Raw genomic sequence first — 13,582 nt, 5'->3', positions numbered from 1 at the left:
CTACGCCAGCCAAACGTCGTGATCGGCACGGGCAGAGAGATAGATAGTAATCTAAACCGGGAGCACGGCGAAGCGCCGTCAGGGGAGAGGGAGTCCCGCGACGCGCCTGGCAGCAGTCCCAATGCGCGCGCGGCGCGCCTCCTGTCGGGGCAGCGCCGTACATTGAGAGGAGGGGGTCTTCTGTGTTTGCCGCAAGATGGCTCTGCGTGAGCGGAAAGCGCAGAAGAAATGCAGTGGAAACGCACTTCGCAACTCGTGTAATTGTGACTTCTGTACGTTACATGTTCATAATTACCGATATACACCGCAGTATAACTTTCCACGGCTCGTTTCGAAGGCAACACCGCATTCACTAGAGGCGCGTTTGCACCGCTTGGAAGCATCGAACTCGTGGCTGAGTGGTAGCGTCTCCGTCTCACACTCTGGAGACCCTGGTTCGATTCCCACCGGGCCAATCTTGGAAGTTGCTTTTTATTTATGAAGCGCCTGCCGTGAATTATCGCTCACCGTCAACGCCGCCGACGCCGACACCGACGCCGACGACACCGGCTTTTCTGCGACACGAGCTCCTTAACGCTATCGCGTTAAAAATGTATTCGCAACCAGAAGACGTAATCATTTGCCACTGCTCTAACCACCTAGACATCCAGCTGAGCCCTAATGATATTTAATGCACACATCGCCTCGGAAGACACTCTAAAAACAGGCAACGCCAGATTATTGTTAAGTTTACATCCTTCAAAACTAAAGGATCAGTTCTTTCTAAGGGTAACAAATTTAAAGGTACCATCTAAAGCGTAGGTGAAGACTTTTCGCGCTGTATTCAAAACTGCCGGAAACACCTTGGTGATTTTGCTAGGCCGAAGTCTGTGTCTTCTTTTCTGAGGTTTAAAACTTTGCATATTGGCCCAAAATGTTACATTTTTGATGAAACTTCAGAATCTGTAAAAGAAATATCTTAACAATCAACTCATCCTTGCTGGTCATTGCACTATCCCCTGCTTACTCCTCGTGCCTACGTTTCCCTATTGGTAATCTATACTAACATTCACAGCTTCCTGCCGAAACACGATATTGCATCAAACTTGATAACATCATCAGGCAGCAATGTGTTTATATTAACCAATATGTGGTTGCACAATGATATCACTGACTCGGAGGTTCTGTTTGAGCTGCCCAATTTTCACCTTTTTCGCGCAGATTGCAAAGATTCTCATGGGGGAGGAGTTCAGGGTGTCTACCAAGTTGACAATTCCGAATTCCCTGAGTTTTCCAGGTTTTCCCCGAGTGCCTTTGCAATATTCCTTGAGTGACTTAGAACTTTGTTTTATGTCAAGACGGGCTCCCTACATCATATCGCCCAATGGTGTCACTCTCTAGTAAGCATGTTAAAAAATAAGGAACGACATAATCCAGTTTGAATAGTAAGGGTTAGTGTTTGTTTCATTCAAAAGAAAGAAGAAAAAAAAGCAGAAGAGAGGGATTAGTAAAATGCACAGCGAATAAAGTACCTTCGAAAGAAATAGTAAAACCCATTGCAAATCGAGTCGAACATTCTCAAGTATGAATAAAAAAGAGATGCATGCAGAATATTTTTGAATATGACCTATTTCTATCAACTGATAGCAAGCTAACTGGTATGAGGCCCGAACTTTATTACAAGTAAGATTCTCTCACAACAGCTGGTAAGTCAACCTCAACTGTCCTGATATACTCTCAGCCCGTGCACAACACCTCAGTGTTGTGTCTCACTGTTTTTAAAGAGCTTTTTTGCTTGGATGAGGGACACCTGCATTTCGGCGTCAGCCAACACTTCGCTTTTAGAGTGCAAGCTCCTTCGAAAAGGCGGCAGCATGCTTCCTTTCCCGTTTATTGCTCAATGCGTATGTCCTTTGTCTTCTTGTTCTCCTTTGGCTGTGCGTTCTCCACACAGACTATTTGAAGCATCCTCTTGAACATTTGTACAGTAAGCGTACGATTTTTCGGACTCCATAGGGGCCACAAAAACGTTAGAAAAAATGAATGCATCTCTTTTACAGCCCTTAAGGGCTCAAATCGCCAAAGGCATGCCCGAAAAAGCTCTGAAAGCCTGCCAGTACACTTATTAGGCATATTGGTGCTCGTACTGTGACAGGAGAGGGCGGGTGCCCGTGTGTATAGTTAAGGAATACATACTGTGTCCCATGACAGTTGCCTCTTCCCACACGTTATGCTTCACAGCGTAACGTTGCTGTAATGAAGCGAAGCTTTCTTTCGGGACCCGGCATTATGCAACGCGCGGTGCTTTCCGAACATCAAAGCCAATCACAATGACCACAAAGGCGGTGTGGGTGCCATTGCTGACAGCGGCGAATTCTTTCAATGAAAAACACGGCACAGAACGGCAAGAAGCTTAATACCGAACCTCGAAGCAGCTAGGCCTAGCATTGCCGCGGTGGTGGCTACAGCTGCCAGTGGATCTGCGTGCGAGTGTGGTGGTTCGAGGCGGCGAGGTTATCAAAATGGCGACGGTTGTGGCTTTTATTAATGCCATTTCGGACCTGCAGCCACGGCAGAAAGTCCGGAAAATCTGACGGCGAAGGGTTCTTGCATCGGAAGTTTCAGACGTTCTTATACATTGACCCTATGTGGTGTGTAGTGGTGCTGTGAAGCCGTCCAAATTATCTGGTGTCCGGAAAGTCGCTCGTTGCCTGTACTCTGGCAGCTCCTCCAGCTGACGATGCGGCGTCAAAGACCATTCGTTACTATTCCTCCATGTTACTCGAGCAAGCATTACCGCGACTTTCGTTCCATTTCAGTAAAATTACAGATAATTTTCCCTGATAGAGGCACAAATTCCCTGAGTATTCCCCGAGTTTTTTCAGACTACTCAAATCCCTGAGAATTTCCGATTTTCCCGGTTGGTAGACACCCTGGAGTTCTAATTGCAGTCAACAAGCAGTTGTCTTGTTCTACAATTAATGTCACATCAGACTTGGCAATGTTGTGGGTTATATGCTGCGCCTCACCACTAACACTATTAATTGGTGTGTGTTATAGGCAACCTCGCAATAGTCCTAACTTTCCCCGCAAGCTTCACAATGTTCTAAATCAACCAGTTTCGAAGCACCCTAAGGCAATCCTATTTGGGGATTTCAATTACCCCAATATTGACTGGAGTAATCAACCTCAGCCTATAGTTAGTCAAGAAGAGCCAAAAGACTTCATTGATGTTTGCCTTAATTTTAACCTGACCCAACTTGTATCTGAACTGACACGTGTCACAGGGGAAGCAGCTAACACTCTGGACCTCATACTTACCCCTTATCCTGACAGCCTTAAATCTATTATATGCCTCCGAGAAATCCATAAAGTAATCCATGCCAACTTTAATTTCTCACCTGTATTAAAACAAACTTCCCAGAAAACTACTAGGCTATACGATAAGCGAAACTACAAAGCAATCAACACTGAATTAACTTTTTGTCAATCTTTGAAACGACCTTTCATTCCATAAGTGTAAATGAAGACTGGACACTTTTCAAACACAAAATTATCGAACTAACGAATAAATACATCTCAACATGCAGTTTCAAATGAGTAATCAGAAACCCTCGTTCACAAAAAAAATTAAATTATGGGGTTTTACGTGCCAAAACCACTTTCTGATTATGAGGCACGCCGTAGTGGAGGACTCCGGAAATTTTGACCACCTGGGGTTCTTTAACGCACACCTAAATCTAAGTACACGGGTGTTTTCGCATTTCGCCCCCATCGAAATGCGGCCGCCGAGGCCGGGATTTGATCCCGCGACCTCGTGCTAAGCAGCCCAACACCATAGCCACTGAGCAACCACGGCGGGTTACTAAAAAGACTTGAAAACAAGAAAAAAACTCGCATTTCGTACAGCTAAGCGCCATGCAGACCCGCACGCATGGGAAAAGTACTATGAAGCTGAACGCAAATACTTGGCCGCGATTGAAAGGGCTAAGCGCTCATTTTACGAAGTAAAGCAACCAAAAATGATAGTTGACAACCTTAGAAATTCTGGAAGGCGATAAACCCAAACGAAACGCGTGCTATCACCCTCACTAACAATGCTGGTGTAATCATGACCGGTACCAACTGTGCAGACACCTTCAAGAATGCATTTTCATTTGTTTTTACTGATGAATCCGAAGCACCATGTTACACATTACCACTTAGCGCGATCGGCTATGAAGGCGCTGCTGCGGTATTTAAAAGACACTGGACTTTCTGCCAGATTGTGACTTCACTGTGTGACTCAGGATTGTACGGTGCACTGCATCACAGTAGGAACGCCTTTGCGGGCTGCATGACAGTGCCCACAGAAACAGTTTGTGTGTACGTGCGTGTGTGTGTAGTTTTTTTTTTTTTTAAATCCTTCTCCCTCTCACCTATCGCTTCCCCTTTCCCCTCCCCCAGTACAGGGTAGCCAACCGGAGATAATCTCTGGTTAACCTCCCTGTCTTTCCTTTGCCTTTCTCTCTCTCTCTCTTTACTAGTATCACTACAGCCACGGACGCCACAGTGTTCAGTAGTAGTGGAATTTCGTGCATAATAGATCAAATAAAAAATTAATCTGCCACTGGCACAGATGACATTAACTAAACATTTTGAAAAACGCTAACCTAGCCTGTTCCAGTATTGTTAGATGTGGCGCCGTTTCCTGAGGCTACTTTGAGTTCCCCAGACCACATCGAATCGCAGCACAGTTAATTGAGGAATGCAGAAGCAGGGATGCCCCATTCCTGAGGCAAGACACGTGCAAACAAGTTGGCGGCCCCCAGGTCGTGTGCCGCCGGGGAACTATTCAATGCTTGACTTTTCCAGAAAGCGAAGGGATAGCCCGACACTGTTGCGAAGAAAAGGGGGTCTCGAACCAAGACGGCTGTAATGCGGCGTGACAACATGACGGCTGTAATTGAGCGTGTCCGCCTTCGTCCGCCGTCACCCCCTGCCCTCTAGGCTGACGGAGCATTGCAAGTCAGCAAGGCAAGACCGCAGTGAGCCGCCGGGTGTGACACCGCCGCACGGGCGCCTTCCATTGGCCGAAGATGGCGTCATCTGAGCGGGCTCTCCCATTGGCAGAACATGACGCGACTTCCAGTCCTCGAAGGGTTTAAAAGAAGCATTCCAGAGAGACCAGAGCATTCCCCGATTGACCTCTCTCGAACTCCTTGCCGCGGGCCGCAGCGTCCGAGTTGCTGCCGGCCCGTAATGACTGTACGACTGTTACTTGACTCTCACCTCTCTGTATATAATGTAAAATAAACCCTCCCAAGTTTGTTTTTCATCCCGAAGTCCGTCCTTCAACCCCTACAGTATTTTCTGTTTATTGTTTTCACAAACACTCTCTGAAGGATTAATTCCAGATGACTGGAAAATGGGAAAGGTCACTACCATGCACAAAACAGGTACTACTGATTCACTTCTTAATTATCGGTCTATTTCATTAACAGGTATACCCTGCAAATCATGGAACATGTCATTTACTCCGAAATCATGGCATTCTTAGATTCCAATAACTTTTTCCATCCGTCACAGCATGGATTTCGTAAGGGTTTTTCAAGCGAAGATCAACTAGCAATTTTTCTTCATGACATTCACGCCACCTTAATATTAATCTTCAAATTGATGCCATCTTCCTAGACTTTGCTGGAGCATTCGATAAAGTACCTCATCAACGCTTGCTTCTTAAACTTTCCAAGCTGAATCTACATCCAAACATCATCCTGTGGATTGACGAATTCCTCACGCATCGTTCTCGGTCTGTCTTAATTAATAAGCAACCCTCAAACCCACTTTCAGTTACTTCCGGCATCCCGCAGAGTTCCGTCCTCAGTCCCTTGTTATTCCTCATTTACATTATCAACTTACCCCAGCACGTATCTTGTAGCATCCGCTTGTTCGCCGATGATTGCGTTATTTATTGCTCAGTGACTAACCCTTCTGACCAAGAATCCCTTTAGGCAGACCTAAACTATGTGCTTAACTGGTGTTCGCAGTGGATGACGACACTCAACCCTAACAAATGTAAGTAGATGTCTTTTCGCTGCAGTCGCAAACCCTTTGTTTTCGAATATACTGTTTCTAGCTCCCCTGTTGACCTCGTCCAGTCTTACAAATACTTAGGTATCACCATTTCTGAATATTTATCCTGGCGTCTACACGTGACTAACCTGATATCATCAGCTAATAAAACACTATGTTTCTTAAAACGTCACCTGCGGGAAGCTCCACAACACATCAGACTACAAGCTTACATTTCACTCATCCGAACTAAGCTGGAATGCGCATCGGCCCTCTGGAATCCTCATCAAGCATATTTAATAAATGCCATCGAAGCTGTGCAAAACTGGACTACCAGGTTAATTCACTCTTCATACTCATACCACGTGAGTGTGCTCCCACCCGGATGATACAGCAGCGCCCTCAAATAAGCTGACGGAAAGCAACTGCACTGCCTGTCGTAAATCCGAAGAGACAGCGCATCACCTTAATAATGGTACGAAAGGAGCCCCGACAGCAGGTTTCGCGGCTTTGCAGCTATTCCTTCCTCTCATTTCTACGTCACACTTATTATCCGTCTCTCAAGGCTGACTGATCGCATTGATAACCTTGATAACGTGGCCGAAGTGTCGCTCTCACCATGCATGAAATGGGAAAAGCAATGTAATAGGCATAGAATATTGCAAAATCCTGGCATTGCTCGCACTGCATCGAAAGGATGCGCGCAAAGCTATATTTCGCGCCGGAAACTTGTTTCGGACCAAAGTCAAATTAAAGTGACCGTTTTATTTTTCATGAAAGTGTATACGTGCTGTAAAAACAGGTTTGCGTGACAAAATAAAATTGAAATAAACAGACCGGGAAATGACCAACGTGTAGAGAAAAGGCAAAACCAATGCGTTCAAGAAACTAAATATACCACTTCTAAATGAGCCATATTGGCAATCAGGACGTCTGCACGAAAAGAAAAAAACAAACAAAAAAGAAAACATCAGATTTTAGTGTGCCCTTAATATCTATGAATTCGTAAGTTCCTTTGAACACCAGCTGCTGCCTAGAGGATGTGTTCAAATAGGTCTACTTTTGCAGCTACGCAGTACTGTGTCCGTTTTATCACATCTTCACTGGCTTTCTAGATAACCGCTGCTGGGATTCTACGGCAGACATACATTTTTTGTGCCTTGAACTAATCTGACGTCAGTCTTGATCATGCAAGCACGATCTCTCACATAACCCCAAAGAAAAAAATGGAGTGGACAGAGGTCAGGTGACCTAGTCGGCCAATTTGCAGGCCTGTGCCTTCCAATCTATTGCGCATAAAAAGTCACAGCCAGCCAGTTTCGTGCTCGGCTGCTGTGTGTGGACACCCCAACTTGCTGATACCACAGAAGTGGGAGACACGACAGCAGGACTTCGCTGAGAAACTCATCCACCACTCCTTCAAGGATTTAGTTCACGTAACGCTATCCAGTCAAAGGTGGGAATGATTATAGCACCGGTGTAAATTCCGAACCACATATTGAGCAACCATTAGTACTGGTTCCGACTGCGCTTAACCCAGTGTAGATTGGGGACCCAATAGTGTGCATTACGCGAATTTACCTAAATGTTTCTGTGAAAAGTGGCTTCATCTGTGCAAATGATGTTGCTCAAAAAGTCCGGTGACTCATCGACTTGTTTGAGGACCCAATTTGAGGAATCTAGACAATTCTACAGGTCCCTATCTTATAAGCACTTGCTGGTTAAGGTGGTACAGGTGAAAGGCCGTCATTTAGAATCCTCCAAACTGATGACTTGGAAATTGGTACCTGGGCGGCCACGTCCCGCACGCTAGCATGAGGGTTTGAGGCCATAAATGCTAGAACATCCGTGCGTAGGCTAGGACTAAAAAATGGAGTCCTCCGCCGCTCTTTCTTGAAGCTGCCGGTTTATCTCAGGTTTTCATAATTTCTGATGATAGTCCATGCGTTCGGTCTACCGCCACACTTCCATGACTGATATATATATTTGCGGCCTTCCTCATGTTGCCATTTGCAGATCCCAAGGCAAGGATCATGTTTACCTTCTGCTCATTAGAGAAAGACATGGTGACTGGGACGAAGCAAAATGCACCTTTAAACCTTTGCACTGACATTGTCAATTCACTTTTGTGGTGATAGGTATTGCGGGGAGAAAAAAAAGAAAAGAAAACATCCGTGCACTTTATCTAACGCTAAGACAACAGCTATCACAGCTTGTTTACAACTAACACCAAACACGACGTGTTACTTCGGCCGAAGCGCGGCCGATAAGGCACCAGCTTGATCACAATGTTTTTCTTTATTTTCGTTATTTCGTTCTGGATAACTCAGAGGGAGCCTGTACGAGAGCGCTGCTTTATGATCCGGGTGGGAGCACAGTCGTGTGGTATTTTCCATATCTCACGGGGTTTATTTATCAGTCGGAAAAAAAATTAGTACGCAATCAGTACGTCGCTGAGAATATCGCAATTAGATGTGCCTTGGCTGTGCCTTCAAATTCCTCATTAACACTTTGATAATTAGGACAGTATGTATCGAGTTAGATAATTATTTACAATTACCTAATTAAATCTCAGTAACGAAAAAATTACTGGCAGCTACTCCACTGTACTGTAAACAATATGCACTAGGTTTTCTTCGAGTAACGCATTGCTGCTGTTTTAAATCTTGGTGCATGATAGTTAATTGGGACTCCCTGTATATATTTATCACCTCTGTATGCAACTGACGATGTTTCCATCCCTAATAAATGTTGTAAATTATCAGAAATGTTTTTTTTTTCATGAGTTATTAGCATTGCTTACCGGAAAGAGAAGCAATACTGAGACACACAACTTTCATGTGCATTTCACGCACCGTTGATAAAAGACTGCTGAAGGGGCCACTGAAATCTATAGTTTTTAATGGTCAAAAAAGCATGCAAAGCAATTTAAAGCATGGTGAATATACAGCAACATAGTCATTCTCTAGGCATAGGTTATCCATACCTTTAGAAATAATTTTTAATTGGCTACCTCCAGCTCTTTCAAATATAGAATAAACTTTGTCCTGTGTGTATATTTAAATATATTGTTTGTGTGCATTCTGTTTACAGTGGAAATTTAAAACATGTTGAAGTGAGAAAAAACGGTTGAGGCAGCTGCCGCTAGTGCTTCTAATGCACTTGTCCTAGAATTTGCAGAATTAAAACGAAAGTACGAATTAAAAGCTGTGCATGTCCACGCCAACAATAATGCAGTAAGCTATTAGCCCCAGTAAAATTTCAAGTGAAAAGGTCATGGAAAGTCAAAAGAAACCTCAAAGGGTGTGGGTGACAAAGCTCTGGTAATGGCACTTTAGGTGTTTGTGGGGGGGGGGGGGGGGTCTTCGGCATTCTACGGTGAGGGGGGGGGGTCAGTCCCCCCCCTAAAAAAACTTCGGAGGGGGCTCGGCCCCATAGCCACCCCCCGTAGTCAGCGCTTATGGTGTGCCTGATAATCCGATTGTGGTGTTGGCACATACAGTCCCATAATTCAATAAAAGTTTAGAACTTAATGCAATGTGCCGTGTGAGGGAATGACAATACTAACCTTCTCGGAGGATAAACAATGGTGCACAACAACGCCTCAAGCAAACACGTCTCGCTTCATGTTCTGAGTACTATGCAGACAAACAGCAGTGGCGCACACAAGGTAACGTTTACCATCAATTCACCACTCTCGCATTGCACTAAACGCTGAAGAAGTTAAGCATTCACCATCAACATTACCTCTAATTATTATCAATCAAAGCAAACAGTACACAAATCTTTGCTTATGTCGATTCCCACAGTGCGTGGGATCCGCATATTTTTCTCCCCAAATTTTGGGCATGCCAGGTTAGGGATGCAGCCCCTGTCTCTAGTACCCAGGTGTCATAATATAAAGTAAATAAATGTGGGGAAACCCATTCCTACTGGTATGCAATAACGGGTGTAAAGACAATTGACATTAAATGAATAAGGGGTTTGGAAAAGTAACCCAAAGCGCTGATTTTAAAAGAAAAACCAATCGGAAAAATTGTATGGGACGCAGCCCATCCAGAAGTGTGGGCCTTACTTGAGATTATACGGTACTATTTGCAGCAATTTCTGTGGGAATTCGAAGAGGAATTATGATTACTTTGCTATACCATGTTTACTTGCATAATGAACACACTTTTTGTCCTGAAAAATATGCACAGAGTTGGGGGGTGGCTTCATTATGCAAGGTAAAATGTTGAGCGATCTTTTTTTCCGTGGCCACCTCTAAAAAAGTCAGGTTTGCCCGAAATGCGAACCATCGATTAAATGGCAAATGTGTAGACAGATACACGAAGTATTCGCTTCAATGCAAACTGAGCGGCGTGAACGCAGCATGCACAAAGGTATGAGCCGCCATCAATTTGGCCCCTGATGCAGATCGCTTTCAAGATAGGGCATGCCACAGCACTGCAATGCACAGTTGCTGCCGGAGTAAAACGCCATTGTCGCTTTCCCTCCCATCCCACCGGCGCTATGCACCTCACGGAAGACGGCGTGTTTTCTTCCTGCTTTCCTCCACTATATGGGAGAGACTGAGCTGCGATCGTTGGCACCCCTCGGACGTGGATGTGCAATACAGGCGATGTGGTGTGGCTGACTGACCTCCGTACAAAAGGTACCGTGCTCGGAGCAGCGCCACAAGCATGTTCATATCATATTCAGACGGAGAACGGGGTCGAAGCTTGATGAAATAGGTGAATCCTGGGTGACCCTGACTCAAAAGGAAACAGACGCTAAACATTCCCAGACTAAGACTGTGACGACTACTAGGTCCGGTAGAGTAGTTCGAAAACCCACCATGCTGTGTGTAGACGAGTGATGTATGAAGTGATTTTGTTTTTGTGGTCCTTTGTTGGTGTGTATCCAACCTGTCGGCCCCCATGTATAATTGTATAAATGCTTGAAAAGGGGGAAGTGTTGGAATCAGTTATGTGTTCTGTTATGTACTCGCGACGCCACACGAGAGAGACGACGCCAACAGCGTCTGTGTCTGCACGGTGGATCACGTGACGCGTGGAGCCTATATAAGAGGCGTTGGCTGAATAAAAGGGGCTCTCCTCGATCACCCGAAAGACAGCGTCCTGACTGCGTGCTTGGGACATGGGGTCTCATTGAGACACCTAGAGCATCCATATAATTGCTATCGCAATAAAAGTAGAAAACACGGTACGACTCGGCGTCCCACACAGCGTCGGACACAATCGCATCTGTCGAATGCCATATCAGGCACCGAATCGTACTGTATGTGTCCTACTTCATGGCTGCAAGTTCAGAGTATGATCATTATGCAAGAAAAAGAAAACACACATTTCTTGATTGGAAGAGTGGGGGCTGCGTTCATTATGCGATAAATAGGGTATTTGCTATTTTGTAATAAGCCATTTTGTTATCTCGAGGTTTGACTGTACTTGTGTGTTGTGGCCTAAACATCACCCTTGCCATGTTCCAAAATATGCCTCCTATGAAAAATGAAATATATCTGTACTCACCCCTAGGCATGGAACATCCTTTGGCTTGTGCTTGAAGTTGGGTCCAAAGTTCAGACGCACCTAGCAGAGAAAATAATGTCATCAGATGTTTTAAGAGAAAAAGGGCATGCCAAGAGGTTTTGGAGAAAGTAAAGATACAGTAAGACTGCCTTTATGGTGAACCTGGTTAAGCTAAATTTTCAGATATGAGCCACAACGTGCAAACATCTGGCTGGTTTCCCATAGACCCAGAGCAAAAGAAATCTTCTTAACAAGAACAATTAATTCAATTAAGCTTGAACTTCTGCAGCTGCCAATGATGCTTAGCTGCTAATCAGCTCAGCAAGAGGGCCAGATTGGCATCTTTCGAGGGGGCAACTTTGCTAGCAACATGAGAAGAAAATAGTGTTTCTGTGGACACAAACAGCTACGCCAGTGTGCTATATGGCAAGTAAATCTCCAGGGCTGGGAATTACAGTGAGGATGCTACCCAGCAGCCCCAAGAACCAACAGAGCTGATAATGCCCTGAATGCTTTGGTAGATTTTTTTTCAACACGAGGGCACTGAATCCTTTCTGACCGAGGCAGGCAAAATGCCACGTTACGTAAACGTGCACAGGCTTGCACAGTGCCGGCAAGCAAAAACTGCTATTTTCAGTGATGCGACTGGTCCAAGTCACTTTGGAGCAGTTACCAGGCATACATTTTTCCATGCAAATATTTAGTCTAGAAAGAGCAGTATTGCTGTATTCTCTAAAGAGAACTGGTATATACACACATGCAGGCATGCGCTTGTCTGGGATGTCAAAGAGAATTAAATTCACTAACTGCTCTTTATTTCCCTTTGAAGAGCCTTATTTTTCAAACCCGTCACTGCAGGCCTACACAGACTTTCCTATTGCACCCTATATTAGCATGCATTTCAAGTATATCTTCCAATATGCTTTAGTTGTGGTGTCTGAGACAAGAAGTTAAAGCAGAGGCTTCAATACAGTTAACGGCCGATTTTCCGGACGCCCGATTTTTCGGACATGCCCTACAATTTGGACGACTTCACGGTGCGAATTGGAGTATGGACGCCTTCACGGCATCCATACAGTCAATGTATAAGAACATCTGAAATTTTGGACGCATTGCTGTCAGATTTTCCGGACTTTTTACCATGACCGCAGGCCCAAAACAGCGTTATTGAAGCCACCACCGCTGCCATTTTGATTACCTCGCCACCTCGAACAGGCGCTCTCACACGCAGATCCGCTGGCAGCCATAGCCACCAGTACGGCAACGCTAGGTCTACCTGCTTCGACGTTCGCTAGCAAGCTTCTTGCTGTTCAGTGCCATGTTTTATGCGAAGCATATTACGAGAGCTCAACCCAGCTCCTCAGGCGCGGCGGTGTCGCCATGAAACCACGTGACACCGTGACGTCACGACAGAGGAGAAGTGGCTTTGGCTCAACTCTTGCAAGACGGGCTGGGTGGGAATCGAACCAGGGTCTCCGGAGTGTGGGACGGAGACGCTACCACTGAGCCACGAGTACGATGCTTCAAAGCGGTACAAAAGCGCCTCTAGTGAATGCGGTGTTGCCTTAGAAACGAGCTGTTTCTAAGGCGTGCGTCTCTTGCTCAGGCGCACATTTCGTTGCCGCGCCGAACGCTGCTTTGCTCGACGCTCACCGTGTCCAATGCGGGGCGCGTAGTCGCTGCCCTGTAGCCCATTGTCTTACACCCCTTGGCGGGTCGACGGGAACGCTGTCGCGTTCCACTCTTGAAGGCGAAGCAGTAATGCATGAGTTGTTTCTTCGTCTAGCCGAACCAAATATAGCCAAGCAACAGCAGTTCACCAGGCTAAACAGTGGTTCAACAACTAAAATAAAGGCTAGTATGCTTCGCATCCTGGGCTTAACCTTACCTAAGCCACAGCCATTTTTTCATTGACAGAATTCGCCGCTGTCAGCAATGGCTGACTTTGCCTTTGTAATTCTCGCCAATTGCTTCAAGGCTTGGAAAACACGATGTGTTGCATAATGCTGGTTTGTGAAAGT

At 45.4% G+C, this 13,582-nt stretch overlaps 1 protein-coding gene across 4 annotated transcripts in view; it reads right to left on the bottom strand.

The window, feature by feature from the left end:
- The window catches only part of ash2 (Set1/Ash2 histone methyltransferase complex subunit ash2), a 235,940-nt gene that overhangs the window by 56,789 nt on the left and 165,569 nt on the right, over nt 1-13,582 (bottom strand). For all 4 annotated transcript variants that reach the window (XM_070529334.1, XM_070529331.1, XM_070529335.1 and 1 more), the window contains one exon: nt 11,562-11,621. In XM_070529334.1, coding sequence (XP_070385435.1) covers nt 11,562-11,621 — 60 coding nt within the window. The remainder of the gene's footprint in view (nt 1-11,561; nt 11,622-13,582) is intronic.

The sequence above is a fragment of the Dermacentor albipictus genome, unplaced genomic scaffold, assembly GCF_038994185.2.
Source record: "Dermacentor albipictus isolate Rhodes 1998 colony unplaced genomic scaffold, USDA_Dalb.pri_finalv2 scaffold_20, whole genome shotgun sequence".
Taxonomy (NCBI): Eukaryota; Metazoa; Arthropoda; class Arachnida; order Ixodida; family Ixodidae; genus Dermacentor; species Dermacentor albipictus.
This window is presented reverse-complemented; position numbering and strand designations above follow the sequence as displayed.